The following is a 20,241-nucleotide window of genomic DNA, read 5'->3' as shown; positions in this document are numbered from 1 at the left end:
GTGCCCGATTTTTAAAATTCTTTGCTTGTTAGGATGATGGTTACCATAGTTTCGAGAATATGTAAGCGTATAATTAGTTTTCGATCCCTACAAAAATTTCACAAACCCCCTTCAAAGCCAAATGGGGTAGTACACGAAAAACTTGCAAAATTTGAAAGTACCATAACTCTTTCAAATGGTGCCCGATTTTTAAGATTCTTTGCTTTTTAAGATGATAGTTACCATATTTTCGAGAATATGTTGGCGTATATGTAGTTTTCGATCGCTAAAAAAATTTCACAAACCCCCTTCAAATCTAAAGGGGTTAGTACACGAAAAATTTGCAAAATTTGAAAATACCATAACGCTTTCAAATGGTGCCCGATTTTTAAGATTCTTGGCTTTTTAGGATGATGGTTACCATAGTTTCAATAATATGTAATCGTATAATTAGTTTTCGATCCCTACAAAAATTTCACAAACCCCTTCAAAGCCAAAGGGGGTAGTACACGAAAAACATGCAAAATTTGAATGTACCATAACTCTTTGAAATGGTGCCCGATTTTTAAGATTCTTGGCTTGTTAGGATGATGGTCACCATAGTTTCGAGAATATGTAAGCGTATAATTAGTTTTCGATCCCTACAAAAATTTAATAAACCCCCTTCAAAGCCAAAGGGGGACGTACACGAAAAACTTGCAAAATTTGAAAGTACCATAACTCTTTCAAATGGTGCCCGATTTTTAAGATTCTTTACTTGTATGGATGATGGTTACCATATTTTTTGGAACATGTAGGAAAATAATTAGTTTTCGATCCCTACAAAAATTTCACAAACCCCCTTCAAAGCCAAAGGGGTTAGTACACGAAAAATTTGCAAAATTTGAAATTATCATATTTCTTTCAAATGGTGCCCGATTTTTAAGATTCTTGGCTTGTTAGGATGATGGTTACCATAGTTTCGAGAATATGTAAGCGTATAATTAGTTTTTGATCCCTACAAAAATTTCACAAACCCCCTTCAAAGCCAAAGGGGGTTAGTACACGAAAAAATTGCAAAATTTGAAACTGCCATAACTCTTTCATATGGTGTGAGATTTTGAAGATTCTTGTCTCTTTTGGTCGATGGTTACCATGTTTTCGAGAATATGTAGTTGTATTGTAAGTTTTCGATGCCTATAAAAATTTCACAAATCTACTTCAAAGCCAAAGGGACGTACACGAAAAAATTGCAAAATTTGAATTTGCCATAACTCTTTCATATGGTGTGAGATTTTGAAGATTCTTGTCTCTTTTGGTCGATGCTTACCATGTTTTCGAGAATATGTAGAGGTATCATTAGTTTTCGATGCCTATAAAAATTTCACAAATCCTCTTCAAAGCCAAAGGGGTTAGTACACGAAAAAATTACAAAATTTGAAATTGCCATAACTCTTTCATATGGTGTGAGATTTTTAAGATTTTTGTCTGTTTTTGTCGATGGTTACCATGTTTTGGAGAATATGTAGATGTATCATTAGTTTTCGATGCCTATAAAAATTTCACAAATCCTCTTCAAAGCCAAAGGGGTTAGTACACGAAAAAATTGCAAAATTTGAAACTGCCATAACTCTTTCATATGGTGTGAGATTTTGAAGATTCTTGTCTCTTTTGGTCGATGGTTACCATGTTTTAGAGAATATGTAGACGTATCATTAGTTTTCGATGCCTATAAAAATTTCACAAATCCTCTTCAAAGCCAAAGGGGTTAGTACACGAAAAAATTGCAAAATTTTAAACAGCCATAACTCTTTCATATGGTGTGAGATATTGAAGATTCTTGTCTCTTTTGGTCGATGGTTACCATGTTTTCGAGAATATGTAGACGTATCGTTAGTTTTCGATGCTTATAAAAATTTTACAAAGCATCTTCAAAGTCAAAGGAGTTAGTAAACGAAAAAATTGATAAATTTGAAACTGCCATAAGTCTTTCATATGGTGTGAGATTTTGAAGATTCTTGTCTCTTTTGGTCGATGGTTACCATGTTTTCGAGAATATGTAGACGTATCGTTAGTTTTCAATGCTTATAAAAATTTCACAAATCCTCTTCAAAGTCAAAGGGGTTAGTACACGAAAAAAATTGCAAAATTTGAAACTGCCATAACTCTTTCATATGGTGTGAGATTTTGAAGATTCTTGTCTCTTTTGGTCGATGGTTACCATGTTTTCGAGAATATGTAGACGTATCGTTAGTTTTCGATGCCTATAAAAATTTTACAAAGCATCTTCAAAGCCAAAGGGGTTAGTACATGAAAAAATTGCAAAATTTGAAACTGCCATAACACTTTCATACGGTGTGAGATTTTAAAGATTCTTGTCTCTTTTGGTCGATGGTTACCATGTTTTCGAGAATATGTAGACGTATCATTATTTTTCGATGTCTATAAAAATTTCACAAATCCACTTCAAAGCCAAAGGGGTTAGTACACGAAAAAATTGCAAAATTTGAAACAGCCATAACTCTTTCATATGGTGTGAGATTCTGAAGATATTTGTCTCTTTTGGTCGATGGTTACCATGTTTTCGACAATATGTAGACGTATCAGTAGTTTTCGATGCCTATAAAAATTTCACAAATCCTCTTCAAAGCCAAAGGGGTTAGTACACGAAAAAATTGCAAAATTTGAAACTGCCATAAGTCTTTCATATGGTGTGAGATTTTGAAGATTCTTGTCTCTTTTGGTCGATGGTTACTATGTTTTGGAGAATATGTAGACGTATCATTAGTTTTCGATGCCTATATAAATTTCACAAATCCTCTTCAAAGCCAAAGGGGTTAGTACACGAAAAAATTGCAAAATTTTAAACAGCCATAACTCTTTCATATGGTGTGAGATATTGAAGATTCTTGTCTCTTTTGGTCGATGGTTACCATGTTTTCGAGAATATGTAGACGTATCGTTAGTTTTCGATGCTTATAAAAATTTTACAAAGCATCTTCAAAGTCAAAGGAGTTAGTAAACGAAAAAATTGATAAATTTGAAACTGCCATAAGTCTTTCATATGGTGTGAGATTTTGAAGATTCTTGTCTCTTTTGGTCGATGGTTACCATGTTTTCGAGAATATGTAGACGTATCGTTAGTTTTCAATGCTTATAAAAATTTCACAAATCCTCTTCAAAGTCAAAGGGGTTAGTACACGAAAAAAATTGCAAAATTTGAAACTGCCATAACTCTTTCATATGGTGTGAGATTTTGAAGATTCTTGTCTCTTTTGGTCGATGGTTACCATGTTTTCGAGAATATGTAGACGTATCGTTAGTTTTCGATGCCTATAAAAATTTTACAAAGCATCTTCAAAGCCAAAGGGGTTAGTACATGAAAAAATTTCAAAATTTGAAACTGCCATAACACTTTCATACGGTGTGAGATTTTAAAGATTCTTGTCTCTTTTGGTCGATGGTTACCATGTTTTCGAGAATATGTAGACGTATCATTATTTTTCGATGTCTATAAAAATTTCACAAATCCACTTCAAAGCCAAAGGGGTTAGTACACGAAAAAATTGCAAAATTTGAAACAGCCATAACTCTTTCATATGGTGTGAGATTCTGAAGATATTTGTCTCTTTTGGTCGATGGTTACCATGTTTTCGACAATATGTAGACGTATCAGTAGTTTTCGATGCCTATAAAAATTTCACAAATCCTCTTCAAAGCCAAAGGGGTTAGTACACGAAAAAATTGCAAAATTTGAAACTGCCATAAGTCTTTCATATGGTGTGAGATTTTGAAGATTCTTGTCTCTTTTGGTCGATGGTTACTATGTTTTGGAGAATATGTAGACGTATCATTAGTTTTCGATGCCTATATAAATTTCACAAATCCTCTTCAAAGCCAAAGGGGTTAGTGCACGAAAAAATTGCACAATTTGAAACTGCCATAACTCTTTCATATGGTGTGAGATATTGAAGATTCTTGTCTCTTTTGGTCGATGGTTACCATGTTTTCGAGAATATGTAGTTGTATTGTAAGTTTTCGATGCCTATAAAAATTTCACAAATCTACTTCAAACCCAAACGGACGTACACGAGAAAATTGCAAAATTTGAATTTGCCATAACTCTTTCATATGGTGTGAGATTTTGAAGATTCTTGTCTCTTTTGGTCGATGCTTACCATGTTTTCGAGAATATGTAGACGTATCATTAGTTTTCGATGCCTATAAAAATTTCACAAATCCTCTTCAAAGCCAAAGGGGTTAGTACACGAAAAAATTACAAAATTTGAAACTGCCATAACTCTTTCATATGGTGTGAGATTTTTAAGATTCTTGTCTCTTTTGGTCGATGGTTACCATGTTTTGGAGAATATATAGACGTATCGTTAGTTTTCGATGCCTATAAAGATTTCACAAATCCTCTTCAAAGCCAAAGGGGTTAGTACACGAAAAAATTGCAAATTTTGAAACTGCCATAACTCTTTCATATGGTGTGAGATTTTGAAGATTCTTGTCTCTTTTGGTCGATGGTTACTATGTTTTGGAGAATATGTAGACGTATCATTAGTTTTCGATGCCTATAAAAATTTCACAAATCCTCTTCAAAGCCAAAGGGGTTAGTACACGAAAAAATTGCAAAATTTGAAACTGTCATAACTCTTTCATATGGTGTGAGATTTTGAAGATTCTTGTCTCTTTTGGTCGATGGTTACCATGTTTTAGAGAATATGTAGACGTATCATTAGTTTTCGATGCCTATAAAAATTTAACAAATCCTCTTCAAAGCCAAAGGGGTTAGTACACGAAAAAATTGCAAAATTTTAAACAGACATAACTCTTTCATATGGTGTGAGATATTGAAGATTCTTGTCTCTTTTGGTCGATGGTTACCACGTTTTCGAGAATATGTAGACGTATCGTTAGTTTTCGATGATTATAAAAATTTCACAAATCCTCTTCAAAGTCAAAGGGGTTAGTATACGAAAAAATTGAAAAATTTGAAACAGCCATAACTCTTTCATATGGTGTGAGATATTGAAGGTTCTTGTCTCTTTCTGTCGATGGTTACCATGTTTTCGAGAGTATGTAGACGTATCGTTAGTTTTGGATGCTTATAAAAATTTCACAAATCCTCTTCAAAGTAAAAGGGGTTAGTACACGAAAAAATTGCAAAATTTGAAACTGCCATAACTCTTTCATATGGTGTGAGATTTTGAAGATTCTTGTCTCTTTTTGTCGATGGTTACCATGTTTTAGAGAATATGTAGACGTATCATTAGTTTTCGATGCCTATAAAAATTTCACAAATCCTCTTCAAAGCCAAAGGGGTTAGTACACGAAAAAATTGCAAAATTTGAAACTGCCATAACACTTTCATATGGTGTGAGATTCTGAAGATATTTGTCTCTTTTGGTCGATGGTTACCATGTTTTCGAGAATATGTAGACGTATCATTATTTTTCGATGTCTATAAAAATTTCACAAATCCACTTCAAAGCCAAAGGGGTTAGTACACGAAAAAATTGCAAAATTTGAAACAGCCATAACTCTTTCATATGGTGTGAGATTCTGAAGATATTTGTCTCTTTTGGTCGATGGTTACCATGTTTTCGAGAATATGTAGTTGTATCAGTAGTTTTCGATGCCTATAAAAATTTCACAAATCCTCTTCAAAGCCAAAGGGGTTAGTACACGAAAAAATTGCAAAATTTGAAACTGCCATAAGTCTTTCATATGGTGTGAGATTTTGAAGATTCTTGTCTCTTTTGGTCGATGGTTACTATGTTTTGGAGAATATGTAGACGTATCATTAGTTTTCGATGCCTATATAAATTTCACAAATCCTCTTCAAAGCCAAAGGGGTTAGTGCACGAAAAAATTGCACAATTTGAAACTGCCATAACTCTTTCATATGGTGTGAGATATTGAAGATTCTTGTCTCTTTTGGTCGATGGTTACCATGTTTTCGAGAATATGTAGTTGTATTGTAAGTTTTCGATGCCTATAAAAATTTCACAAATCTACTTCAAACCCAAACGGACGTACACGAGAAAATTGCAAAATTTGAATTTGCCATAACTCTTTCATATGGTGTGAGATTTTGAAGATTCTTGTCTCTTTTGGTCGATGCTTACCATGTTTTCGAGAATATGTAGACGTATCATTAGTTTTCGATGCCTATAAAAATTTCACAAATCCTCTTCAAAGCCAAAGGGGTTAGTACACGAAAAAATTACAAAATTTGAAACTGCCATAACTCTTTCATATGGTGTGAGATTTTTAAGATTCTTGTCTCTTTTGGTCGATGGTTACCATGTTTTGGAGAATATATAGACGTATCGTTAGTTTTCGATGCCTATAAAGATTTCACAAATCCTCTTCAAAGCCAAAGGGGTTAGTACACGAAAAAATTGCAAATTTTGAAACTGCCATAACTCTTTCATATGGTGTGAGATTTTGAAGATTCTTGTCTCTTTTGGTCGATGGTTACTATGTTTTGGAGAATATGTAGACGTATCATTAGTTTTCGATGCCTATAAAAATTTCACAAATCCTCTTCAAAGCCAAAGGGGTTAGTACACGAAAAAATTGCAAAATTTGAAACTGTCATAACTCTTTCATATGGTGTGAGATTTTGAAGATTCTTGTCTCTTTTGGTCGATGGTTACCATGTTTTAGAGAATATGTAGACGTATCATTAGTTTTCGATGCCTATAAAAATTTAACAAATCCTCTTCAAAGCCAAAGGGGTTAGTACACGAAAAAATTGCAAAATTTTAAACAGACATAACTCTTTCATATGGTGTGAGATATTGAAGATTCTTGTCTCTTTTGGTCGATGGTTACCACGTTTTCGAGAATATGTAGACGTATCGTTAGTTTTCGATGATTATAAAAATTTCACAAATCCTCTTCAAAGTCAAAGGGGTTAGTATACGAAAAAATTGAAAAATTTGAAACAGCCATAACTCTTTCATATGGTGTGAGATATTGAAGGTTCTTGTCTCTTTCTGTCGATGGTTACCATGTTTTCGAGAGTATGTAGACGTATCGTTAGTTTTCGATGCTTATAAAAATTTCACAAATCCTCTTCAAAGTAAAAGGGGTTAGTACACGAAAAAATTGCAAAATTTGAAACTGCCATAACTCTTTCATATGGTGTGAGATTTTGAAGATTCTTGTCTCTTTTTGTCGATGGTTACCATGTTTTAGAGAATATGTAGACGTATCATTAGTTTTCGATGCCTATAAAAATTTCACAAATCCTCTTCAAAGCCAAAGGGGTTAGTACACGAAAAAATTGCAAAATTTGAAACTGCCATAACTCATTCATATGGTGTGAGATTCTGAAGATATTTGTCTCTTTTGGTCGATGGTTACCATGTTTTCGAGAATATGTAGACGTATCGTTAGTTTTCGATGCCTATAAAAATTTCACAAATCCTCTTCAAAGCCAAAGGGGTTAGTACACGAAAAAATTGCAAAATTTGAAAATGCCATAACTCTTTCATATGGTGTGAGATTTTGAAGATTCTTGTCTCTTTTGGTCGATGGTTACCATGTTTTCGAGAATATGTAGTTGTATTGTAAGTTTTCGATGCCTATAAAAATTTAACAAATCTACTTCAAAGCCAAAGGGGTTAGTAGACGAAAAAATTGCAAAATTTGAATTTGCCATAACTCTTTCATATGGTGTGAGATTTTGAAGATTCTTGTCTCTTTTGGTCGATGCTTACCATGTTTTCGAGAATATGTAGACGTATCATTAGTTTTCGATGCCTATAAAAATTTCACAAATCCTCTTCAAAGACAAAGGGGTTAGTACACGAAAAAATTACAAAATTTGAAACTGCCATAACTCTTTCATATGGTGTGAGATTTTTAAGATTCTTGTCTCTTTTGGTCGATGGTTACCATGTTTTGGAGAATATATAGACGTATCGTTAGTTTTCGATGCCTATAAAAATTTCACAAATCCTCTTCAAAGCTAAAGGGGTTAGTACACGAAAAAATTGCAAATTTTGAAACTGCCATAACTCTTTCATATGGTGTGAGATTTTGAAGATTCTTGTCTCTTTTGGTCGATGGTTACTATGTTTTGGAGAATATGTAGACGTATCATTAGTTTTCGATGCCTATAAAAATTTCACAAATCCTCTTCAAAGCCAAAGGGGTTATTACACGAAAAAATTGCAAAATTTGAAACTGCCATAACTCTTTCATATGGTGTGAGATTTTGAAGATTCTTGTCTCTTTTGGTTGATGGTTACCATGTTTAAGAGAATATGTAGACGTATCATTAGTTTTCGATGCCTATAAAAATTTCACAAATCCTCTTCAAAGCCAAAGGGGTTAGTACACGAAAAAATTGCAAAATTTTAAACAGCCATAACTCTTTCATATGGTGTGAGATATTGAAGATTCTTGTCTCTTTTAGTCGATGGTTACCATGTTTTCGAGAATATGTAGACGTGTCGTTAGTTTTCGATGATTATAAAAATTTCACAAATCCTCTTCAAAGTCAAAGGGGTTAGTACACGAAAAAATTGCAAAATTTGAAACAGCCATAACTCTTTCATATGGTGTGAGATATTGAAGATTCTTGTCTCTTTTTGTCGATGGTTACCATGTTTTCGAGAATATGTAGACGTATCGTTAGTTTTCGATGCTTATAAAAATTTCACAAATCCTCTTCAAAGTAAAAGGGGTTAGTAGACGAAAAAATTGAAAAATTTTAAACTGCCTTAACTCTTTCATATGGTGTGAGATTTTGAAGATTCTTGTCTCTTTTGGTCGATGGTTACCATGTTTTAGAGAATATGTAGACGTATCATTAGTTTTCGATGCCTATAAAAATTTCACAAATCCTCTTCAAAGCCAAAGGGGTTAGTACACGAAAAAATTGAAAAATTTGAAACAGCCATAACTCTTTTATATGGTGTGAGATTCTGAAGATATTTGTCTCTTTTGGTCGATGCTTACCATGTTTTCGAGAATATTAGACGTATCGTTAGTTTTCGATGCCTATAAAAATTTCACAAATCATCTTCAAAGCCAAAGGGGTTAGTACACGAAAAAATTGCAAAATTTGAAACTGCCATAACTCTTTCATATGGTGTGAGATTTTGAAGATTCTTGTCTCTTTTGGTCGATGGTTGCCATGTTTTCGAGAATATGTAGTTGTATTGTAAGTTTTCGATGCCTATAAAAATTTCACAAATCTACTTTAAAGCCAAAGGGGTTAGTACACGAAAAAATTGCAAAATTTGAATTTGCCATAACTCTTTCATATGGTGTGAGATTTTGAAGATTCTTGTCTCTTTTGGTTGATGCTTACCATGTTTTAGAGAATATGTAGACGTATCATTAGTTTTCGATGCCTATAAAAATTTCACAAATCCTCTTCAAAGTCAAAGGGGTTAGTACACGAAAAAATTACAAAATTTGAAATTGCCATAACTCTTTCATATGGTGTGAGATTTTTAAGATTCTTGTCTCTTTTGGTCGATGGTTACCATGTTTTAGAGAATATATAGACGTATCGTTAGTTTTCGATGCCTATAAAAATTTCACAAATCCTCTTCAAAGCCAAATGGGTTAGTACACGAAAAAATTGCAAATTTTGAAACTGCCATAACTCTTTCATATGGTGTGAGATTTTGAAGATTTTTTCTGTTTTGGTCGATGGTTACGATCTTTTCGAGAATATGTAGACGTATCATTACTTTTCGATGCCTATAGAAATTTCACAAATCCTCTTCAAAGCCAAAGGGGTTAGTACACGAAAAAATTGCAAAATTTTAAACAGCCATAACTCTTTCATATGGTGTGAGATATTGAAGATTCTTGTCTCTTTTGGTCGATGGTTACCATGTTTTCGAGAATATGTAGACGTATCATTAGTTTTCGATGCCTATAAAAATTTCACAAATCATCTTCAAAGTTAAAGGGGTTAGTACACGAAAAAATTGCAAAATTTGAAACTGCCATAACTCTTTCATATGGTGTGAGATTTTTAAGATTCTTGTCTCTTTTGGTCGATGGTTACCATGTTTTGGAGAATATGAAGACGTATCATTAGTTTTCGATGCCTATAAAAATTTCACAAATCCTCTTCAAAGTCAAAGGAACGTACACGAAAAAATTGTAAAATTTTAAACAGCCATAACTCTTTCATATGGTGTGAGATTTTGAAGATTCTTGTCTCTTTTGGTCGATGGTTACCATGTTTTCGAGAATATGTAGACGTATCGTTAGTTTTCGATGCCTATAAAAATTTCACAAATCTACTTCAAAGCCAAAGGGGTTTACACGAAAAAATCACAAAATTTGAAATTGCCATAACTCTTTCATATGGTGTGAGATTTTGAAGATTCTTGTCTCTTTTGGTCGACGGTTACCATGTTTTCGAGAATATGTAGAAGTATCATTAGTTTTCGATGCCTATATAAATTTCACAAATCCTCTTCAAAGCCAAAGGGGTTAGTACACGAAAAAATTGCAAAATTTGAAACTGCCATAACTCTTTCATATGGTGTGAGATTTTGAAGATTCTTGTCTCTTTTGGTCGATGGTTACCATATTTTCGAGAATATGTAGGCGTATCATTTGTTTTCGATCCCCATAAAAATTTGACAAATCCTCTTCAAAGCCAAAGGGGTTAGTACACGAAAAAAATTGCAAAATTTGAAACTGCCATAACTCTTTCATATGGTGTGAGATTTTGAAGATTCTTGTCTCTTTTGGTCGATGGTTACTATGTTTTGGAGAATAGGTAGACGTATCATTAGTTTTCGATCCCTATAAAAATTTCACTAATCCTTTTGAAAGCCAAAGGGGTTAGTACACGAAAAAATTGCAAAATTTGAAACTGCCAAAACTATTTCATATGGTGTGAGATTTTGAAGATTCTTGTCTCTTTTGGTCGATGGTTACCATGTTTTCGAGAATATTTAGACGTATCATTAGTTTTTCGATGCCTATAAAAATTTCACAAATCCTCTTCAAAGCCAAATGGGTTAGTACACGAAAAAATTACAAAATTTGAAACTGCCATAACTCTTTCATATGGTGTGAGATTTTTAAGATTCTTGTCTCTTTTGGTCGATGGTTACCATGTTTTCGAGAATATGTAGACGTATCATTAGTTTTTCGATGCCTATAAAAATTTCACAAATTCTCTTCAAAGATAAAGGGGTTAGTACACGAAAAAATTGCAAAATTTGAAACTGTCATAACTCTTTCATATGGTGTGAGATTTAGACGTATCATTAGTTTTCGATCCCTATAAAAATTTCACAAATTCTCTTCAAAGCCAAAGGGGTTAAACATTTAACAGTGTCGTAGTTTTAAAAGAACCAAAGATTTTGCTAGTTTTCATTTACAAATAGCTGAGACTAGACATTAAATCAATTAGGCCCTTTACCCTTCGATAATAACAACAAACACAACTATTGAGAAGACGAAAATAGTAGGTAGAAGTTTATGTTACATAGGCAAAGACGAGCAAATAAAAAGGTCTCCCGAGATCATTTAGCATAAGTGGTAATAAATTGAGATGTCACTAAAACTCGTGATAAGTGTAGGCTTCTTTGAGATGTTGAAAGTGACGCGCCAGCCTGATAAACATGACTTGACTTCCTCCCATGCATTCGCGGTTATCATAGTTTACCCGAGCTTCATACACTTGACCATCCGAGAGCTCGAATGTGAGATAGCAACAGATCCAACATGCCAAGCCTTTGAGGCCTTCAGCTCAGTGTTCTGCCAATTAGGTTAATGTTATAATGTACTCCCTAACAAATCTAACATAATAATGACAAAAACATACATTTGATTTGTTGTAGTGGGCAACTGCAACCTCTGTGGCCGGTACAGCATAACGTAAACAGCTCTTGGGCCAAACACGGGAAATGCCACCCAATATACCACGAATAGGAATCTCATGGCTAAAATAAAAACCCTAATAATAAGAAAAACCCAAAATCAGAAAATAATGAATATGCTAATTATTATTATCGCACATGGAAACTAGAATTACAAAATCTATACAAACATCACCTCATATTTCTCCAACTCTTGTATGTATTTTTGTATGGCAGGATTTTTCTTTCTGTTTTTGTGCAGCTCTTCTCTGAATTTTTGCATGGAAGGATTACTCTCTCTTTCGAGAGGAACAGGATTAGTCACTCTGCTTTTGACCCACTCCTCTCTGCGTTTTTGCCACTCCTCTCCGAGTTTATTGAAGACACTGAGGTCATCCTCTGAGTCACAGCTTGAGAAACCATCTAACTCACCATCTGAGTAACTACCCATGTCACCATCTGAGTCACCATCTGAAGCAAATAAAAAGCATAATTTGACCATCCATGGCAACAATGAGGATATGAATATTGTTAATGCGATTTCTCGGATAACATTTTCGGGACACGTGTCGGGGTGCGAGCTTGCGACGTGTCTCGATCTTTTGTTGTCAATGTCATTTTCCTCGGCTCTCAAGAGGATTTGTGTTTTTTGAGGAGCGAGTAGGGTGAATGGGGGGTGTGACCGCGCTCTTCGTGAGCTGCCTACGTACCCGCTTTGTGGGATCAGGTCATGACGTAGTTCAGGGCGAGTGTGTTTGCTATGTGAGTGGATTTTTGGATTTTTGTTCTTCTTCCTCCCGTCGAGAGGTGGCTCTCGGTCTTTGTTTATGATCCGGGATAATTTTGAAGTTGGGAGAGTATTTGGCTGAGAGAATTCTAGGGTTGAGAGAAAAACTGAAAGTTCAGAGGATTCTCAGTTGTGAGTGAATTCCATTTTGATTTGTGTGAGTGAGCTATTTATAGGGAAAGCATGCCGCTTGTCGCAAATTCGCTTGTCGCTTGTCGCAAATCCGCTTGTCGCTTGTCTCAAATTCGCTTGTCGCTTGTCGCTTGTCGCTTGTCTCAAATTCGCTTGTCGCTTATTGAAAATTCGCTTGTCGTTTGTCGCTTGTCCCAAATTCGCTTGTCGCTTGTCCCAAATTCGCTCGTCGCTTGTTTAAATTCGCTTGGTTTTAGTCCTGCGTATTTTTAGCCTTTGACTAATTTATCCTTTGATATTGTAATGTCGTTTTTGCAATTGAGGCGTCGTTTTTACCATAAGAAAAAAAACGGTATAACAAATATCATGTCAAAGTACATACCCACAATTGCAGAGTATTTAGAAACCAAAAGTACCTTCTACTAAGGATGATTGATCATAACAAACAAACAAAAAAAGAGTGAATGAAAGATGTTTAATGAATTATTATTTAACCAGCGACTAGGCAGGCAAGAAAACGCACAAACAGCTTCAGAAAAGAGTGCAACTATGAGATTATTTATTAATTAAGTAATAAGCGGGAAAACGCACCAACAGCTTCAGAGACGGCAATATCCTTCATTGAACATTCTTGAATCCTAAAGCATGCACAATCGAATTACCAAAATCAACAAGAAAAAGAGTAATTTATCATGCATGATCCCAAACCCTATAACTCGTACCTTGCTTTTTTAAAAGACTTTTTTTTCTGGCTCTTCAGTCCTCCTCATTATGTGATCGATATTTTAACCAACCTTGAACACGAACAAAGAGGGTAAATAATCGCGGTGATTATCAGAACAATAGAAGTCGAATACCATAATTACACTAAGACGTAACCATTATATATACGGGCTGATAGGCATTCTCTCTACGGGCTGGGCTTGTTTGGGCCACTGATTCAATGGGCTCAAATTACATAGGCACGCAAGATAAAGGGATTATTCCGAAAATCTTTAATAGCCCATCGTACGGGCGGTGGTTGGTCGGAGCGCAGTGGTGAAGTGTCAGTTTGAAATAGTCACTATATAATTGAATTGAAGCCAAAAGTAGATAAAAATATATTAAAGTAGATAATTGACGTGTCTGCTCTGTATGTAGTGAATAAAAAAAGGGCAGAAGCAGACGGTTGGTATTCGTATTTGTAAAGGAAAGCGAAACCCTAAGTTAGGTACAATGGAGTGGAAGAACCTGTGGGTGGGCAACCTTGGGAGCGGCGTGACGGAGCCCGATCTGTGGGAGGTGTTCTCGCAGTACGGCGGCGTTGAGAGCGTCACCGCCTACAGCTCCCGCAGGTACGCGTTCGTGTTCTTCCGCCGGCCCCAAGACGCCGCCGCCGCCAAGGTGGGCCTCCACGGCTTCCCCCTGGGCGGGTCCCCTCTGAAGATCGAGTTCGCCCGCCCCGCCAAGCCCTCCAAGCACCTCTGGGTCGGCGGCCTCAGCCCCGCCCTGTCCAAGGACCAGCTCCGCCGCGAGTTCCTCCACTTCGGCAACATCGTGGACCTCAAGTTCCTCCCAGACCGCAACACCGCCTTCATCGAGTTCGCCCTCCTGGAAGACGCCTCCCGCGCCGCCGCCGCCATGAACGCCAAACCCTTGGCCGGTCTCCCCATTCGCGTGGATTTCCTCAGATCCCACCCCAGAGACGAAGACGACTCTCCTCAAACTCAGACACAACACCCCACTCAGCTCTTGTCCGTCGCTTATCCTCCCGACTTCCACGTCGATGACCAGATGCTGCACAACGCCATGATCCTATTCGGCGAGATTGACAATATTCAGAGTTTCCCTCTGAGGAACTACTCTCTGGTCAAGTTTAGAAGCGTGGACGAGGCTCGGCGTGCCAAGGAAGGGCTGCAGGGCCGGCTGTTCAACGATTCCCGGATCACCATCGCGTACTCGTCCCCGAATTGGACTGCACTCTCTCCCGATCAGTTTCAGCGGGACGCTAAGCGACCCAGGATCGACGATAGGTCTCGCGATGCTTTCTTTTCAGAACCATTCCACCCAAATGTTGAAGTGCTTCAACCCAAAAGCGATTTCATCTGGCGCGGGATTATTGCCAAGGGTGGGACACCCATTTGCAGTGCTCGCTGCGTTCCCATTGGCAAATGGGCTGGATCCGATCTGTGAGTATCTTCTTCTTCTTTTTCTTCTTCTTCTTCTTCCAATATTGATATCCAATGCTGCTGTGTTGTGTTGCGTTGCAGGCCGGAAGTTGTGAATTGCTCTGCCAGGACTGGTTTGGATATGCTTACCAAACACTACGCAGAAGCCATTGGATTTGAAACCGTCTTCTTCTTACCAGATAGTGAAGATGACTTTGCTTCTTACACCGAATTCCTGCGCTACTTGGGAGCTAAAAACCGCGCCGGCGTTGCCAAGTTCGACGACGGGACAACCTTATTCCTGGTACCCCCTTCCGATTTTTTGACAAAGGTCTTGAAAGTTGCTGGCCCCGAACGCCTCTACGGCGTTGTGCTCAAATTCCCGCAACCTCCTTTGCTGGACCATCCAGACAGACCTGTGGATTACGCAAGGCCTTTCCCAGAGGAGCCCAGAATTCCTCCCCAAGAGTATGCGTATCGTAACCCTGGGCCTGGAATCGCGTTAACCCCTGAGCTAATCGCCACTCTTTCATCGCGTCTTCCTTCAAACACCCAAACTGCAAATCCGTCCCCGTCCCCGTCCCATGGGTGGAGACAAGATTATCACCAAATGCCTGATCACGGCTCACACCATACGAGCCAGCCACAATCGTATCCGCAACAGGTTCTTGGTACCAGTAGCGGCTACTCGGCAGGACAATATCAGGGTGGGTTCTATAATAACCCGCCACCTCAGCAGCCACAGAGCACCGAGGTTTCTAATCAAGCGCCGAAGCTGCCTGGGACATCTGAGGTTGACAAGGATCAGCGTTACCAATCCACTTTGCAATTCGCTGCCAATCTGCTTCTCCAAATTCAGCACCAAGTTCCAGGAAACAAGCAATGATATTATTAGGTAACTCACTAACTTCTTCAATTCATTTACTTGATTGTTTTTTGCGGGAAAATCTCAAGACATAGGTAGTGCTTTCACTTGCTACATATTTTCATGCACTTGCGCTGTTTAGTCTAGTGTTAAGTGGCTTTAACTTCAGTGGGTACTATGATCTGTTAATTTTGTCGATGAACTGGAAGGACGTTAGGGTAGTTCTTGATCTATTTGGGATTTGGGATTTGGGATTTGGGATGGTAGTGTTCGCATATTAATCTGTTAATATTTTATTTTGTGAGGGAAACCTATCCTCATTCTATCATTGCTTTGAGGTCTCGGTTCAATTAAAAAAAAAATATTAAAATTGCAAATAAGTAATAATATATAGATTAGTTGCCTCGCCTTTTAGATTTGACAGTTTTTGGTTGTTTTGGTCGTTGGACATGCTAGATTTGTTGCTGTAGTTGTATTGCTAGATTTCTGATATGGTTAAAGATAAGCATTCATATGGTTTGCTTTTCTTACTGTATACTGTTGTTATATGTATCATCTGATTTTCTTTATCATTGCATGACGTCACTTGGTTTCTTCTCTAGTCATATGAAAACAACCTTTGCTTGGTTTCTACGTGCCTGACTGTCTGTAGTTTCTATTTGAGTACATATGTATATGTATATAGTGATTACCTAAGCGTCCAACAAATGTTTAGACCTTTGACAACCTGTAACATTGTATTGTTGTTGCAATTCTATTGAAGCTTATGTTTTTTAAGTTTGTATTGAAATTAAAATGGGTGTTTGCACATTAACCCAGAAAATTACGATGAGGGTAAGATTTTTAGAAGTCACTAGTCGTCCACAGTATATCCATATTATCAAATATAGAAGAAGATCAAATCGTCATTTATATGACAACGATGAGTACAATGTGGAGTATGTCACAGCAAAACAGAAACAAAAACAAAAAAAGCGCACAATGCAAAGTTTATTTTTATATATCTTGGACCTCAAATGCTTGACACGACACGACTGAGCAAAAGCATGAGATTTATTTCCCTATTCTTTCTAGTACACGCTCGCTTATACTCCCGCTTCAAAGTCAACCACGATTCTCTCTTCTTCTTTTGTTAATCCTTCAAAGTCAAAAGATTGTGTAGGCGACTTCTGAAAATTGCAATTCTACGTTACAAAGTACTTCAAATTTCGGTATTGACTAATTGCGCAGATTGGGTACTACTAATTTTATTGATTTAGAGGCGCATAGCTCTAAGATAACATGAATTTTATCTTTCCAAAGTGTATACGTGTCCCATTAGACCAGGAATCTTTTGGTGTTACCACCCACGGAATGTGGTTATAAGGCCTTGTTGATGAAATATTTTGCAATTCCATTCGACGACTAGTGTTGGAAAAAACACAACTTTAGAATAGTGTCGTTTCATGCTGAATGCATCCAAGTTCGGCCACTGTTAAATCATCAATGCGTTACTGGGAACGAGAGATTTTGCGTTTATTAATTTGGGTTTAACTGTTCAAATACACTAGCATCGATTTATTCTTGCGATTCAATGCTGTTAAGTTAATGGAGGAATTTTCGTTACTTTGATTTGGGATCTTGAATGAGACGAGCGCGCGCCAAAACTCATAATAATAGGCAAATTCAGATTTCGACTTTTTTTCTTATTTGGCTTTTTCTTTTTTCTTTTTTCTTTTTTCTTTTTTTTGCATACAATGTAAAGGTTGGTGGGTTGATAGAGCGATAAAGAGCGCGGAGAATGAAGATGTGTTGGGTGACCAATCCTTGTGTGTTCAAGATAAAGGAAGTGCATACACATGGCGTTCAAGATTACATCACCGTCTAAAAGTAAAACTTGGGTCTCGAGTTTTTTTACGACAATATCCTTCTTTTTTTTTTTTTCCTCTCGTGTAAAAGCCAACGACAGAAGTTGCTAACACTTCTTCTTTTTTTTAATCACAACGCTTATCAAGTTTATTCAATGCTTGTTATTGAGTTGCTAAGTTTTATACTATTTGTAACTTGGTATCAAAAATATATACTATATATATAACTTGTCTTATCCTACGTTTATACTAAAATAAAACAAATGCGACATTTTAACAGTTTATATATCATTAAGGAGCTGTCATGTAATAAGTTTGTATACAGTTTCTCATAAAACGCCTTCCTCTTCAAAAAAAAAAAAATTTTTTTTTTTGTTTTGGCAATTCAGAATTAATTAACTGCTATCTGTGTTCAAAATCAGTAATTGTTCCAATTTGATTCGACTCGGCCTGTGGTCATTTGGTCAAGACCTAGGCTCGGTCGAGACACACACTAAGATACGGCTACCTTCATTCGCCAGTGCTTTGACCATCTTGGTGCCTATGCTCTTGTCAGGCAAAGTTGAATCCAACCATGTCGGGTGAATATTGACACGACTTGAAAACGAATACTCCACGGACCAAAATGTTCATCATCATTGCAAATAATTTTTATTTTCTCATGGAAATTACTTTACTTCAAAATAGACACAATTTCCTACATGCCTCACGTTTGAAATCATTTATAGAATTCCACATGAGCTAAATATCCCAACAAAAATATATTTTTGATTATACTACATAAACCTAAACTCTGCTTATATATATATATATATATATATATATATATATAGAGTCGAAGAAATTGAAGGGGAAAGCTTTGGTTTTTGATGTAACCGGAGCATGCCAAAGGAAATCCTATGCTAAAACCCTGCAAGTCTGCTTCGTCCTATGTTCCCTCTAATAAATCAAATGGTTAGTTCCTAAAGAGAGGAAAACAAGTTGGGTTAAATGTAGTTCCTAGTATTGTAATGGGGGAATCTCACGAGTCTCGCATCTATGCTAAAAGACTACATCATGCATCTTGATCTTACCCTAAAAGATTTAAACTTTAAGACACATATTTGAGTTAGAATACATAGGCGGAATTTTAGGGGAAATAAAAGCAACAAAGTCGAATGTGGATCTAGGCTAAGAAAGCAAAGAGGATGGTTTTAGAGTAACACGGGCAATATAGTAATGTTTGAAGTCTTAGGATTCGTTGTTGGGCGGGTCGTCCTTTTTGCCTCTGCTGGGCTGCTGCTGCTGAATGTGAAGGTGTTGGAATTGTTGGGCAGCCATGAGGTGAGAGTGCATCATGTTGGAGTACTGTTGTTGCTGTTGCTGTTGCTGTTGCTGTTGCTGTTGGTAGCTCAGGTAGTTGACGCCATTCGGCAGCTGCTGCCCCGTCATCACTTTCAGATGCTGGATCTCCTCTTTCAGGGCGTCGTTCAGAGCTGCAACACATACACATCTCTCATTCACAACTCAAACAACCAAATCATCTGAACTCGGTGACAGGACAGGACGGGACTTACCGTCTTGCAGCTGAACTTGCTGCTCCATTGTTTGGAGCCGCAGCTTTAACTCGCTGTTCTCTGCGTTCAGACCATTCGTGTCTCTCTGCAAACACAACGCAACGCAACGCAACACAACTCAACTCAACTCAACTCACTCGTACGTTAAAATACACAAGAAGAAGACACGGACCTGCAACAGAGTGAGCTGCGCAGACAAGGAAGTGGCCTCGGTCTGCAGGGTCTGAACCTTCCTTTCAAGCTCGGCGATGTACCGCATCTTCCTCTCCTTGGACCTCGCAGCCGACTGCCGATTGGCCCATATCCTGTTGAGCGAACCTCGGCAATGGTTATGATTGAGGAATGCAATTATTATTACAAGTCAAGAGCTTTGGTACCTTTTGGCGCGCTTGGGGTCGATGAGGGCGAGCTCGGCCAGCTTGGCGGCGGACATGGCTTTCTTGGACATGTCCTCGGGCTTGATGGAGCCGTCCATGGACTGGCTGTGCTGGTGGCGGGGGGCGGAGGAGGAGGACGAGGAGTTGAACTTGTCCATGTCGAAGTAGACGGAGAGCAAGTCCTCCTCGGTGTCGTCGCCGACCACGCCGAGGTCGCTGTCGAAGCTGATGTCGTCGGGGAGAGTCAGGATCTCCGAGTGGGCCCGCCTGTGCCCCGCCTTCCGCGGCGGGTTCTCCGGCATTCCACTTATGTCTTGGCTGAACTCCGCCTCCGCCTTCACACCCCCGAAATACCGCGGCGGCAAACCCACGTTCGGGGATTTCTCCTTCTCCATTGCGCCTTGGTGGCCTGTAATAATCAAATCCAAATCACAGATAGCACGGAATTCCAGATCTGCACAATACAAACCCAGAGCTTGCTCTTTAGTTACACAAGAATTGATTTGGGGGCAGATCACGGAATGGAGACACAGGGCGTCGAAGCTTCTAATTCACGATAGATACAGAATACCACGTGTTTGGTATAAGAAAAACGATATTTTACCTTTTCATTTACAACTTCATCCATGTCTTAATCCCAAAATTCGTCCTAGCAAGAAAAAAAAAACCCCCAAAATGGCATGGAATAGCATGTTTTGACTTTTGAGC

The 20,241-nt window shown here is 37.6% G+C and overlaps 2 protein-coding genes across 3 annotated transcripts; one reads left to right on the top strand and one right to left on the bottom strand.

The window, feature by feature from the left end:
* Positions 1-13,752: 13,752 nt before the first annotated feature.
* FPA (RNA binding protein) lies at positions 13,753-17,751 on the top strand. Its single transcript, XM_089617260.1, has 3 exons — positions 13,753-14,909; positions 14,991-15,783; positions 17,498-17,751. The coding sequence occupies exons 1-2, from the start codon at positions 13,957-13,959 to the stop codon at positions 15,772-15,774; spliced, it is 1,737 nt and encodes a 578-aa protein (XP_089473386.1). The 5' UTR covers positions 13,753-13,956; the 3' UTR covers positions 15,775-15,783; positions 17,498-17,751.
* Positions 17,752-18,669: 918 nt separating this feature from the next.
* On the bottom strand, positions 18,670-20,241 carry LOC149394587 (putative transcription factor PosF21). 2 transcript variants are annotated; one of them, XM_089617760.1, is made up of 5 exons: positions 20,138-20,241; positions 19,534-19,987; positions 19,329-19,461; positions 19,157-19,241; positions 18,670-19,075 (listed from the first exon to the last, which is right to left on the bottom strand). In XM_089617760.1, the coding sequence occupies exons 2-5, from the start codon at positions 19,926-19,928 to the stop codon at positions 18,831-18,833; spliced, it is 858 nt and encodes a 285-aa protein (XP_089473886.1). In that variant the 5' UTR covers positions 19,929-19,987; positions 20,138-20,241; the 3' UTR covers positions 18,670-18,830. The 2 variants fall into 2 exon arrangements, with proteins under 2 accessions (XP_089473886.1, XP_089473887.1); XM_089617761.1 differs by having other exon boundaries at positions 19,534-19,942; positions 20,025-20,156.

This window comes from Urtica dioica, chromosome 6, assembly GCF_054948205.1.
Source record: "Urtica dioica subsp. dioica isolate 48M chromosome 6, U.dioica_male_clone48M_v1_H2, whole genome shotgun sequence".
In the NCBI taxonomy this organism is placed as follows: Eukaryota; Viridiplantae; Streptophyta; class Magnoliopsida; order Rosales; family Urticaceae; genus Urtica; species Urtica dioica.
Note: the sequence above shows the minus strand (reverse complement) of the source record. Positions and strands in the feature narration are given on the sequence as shown.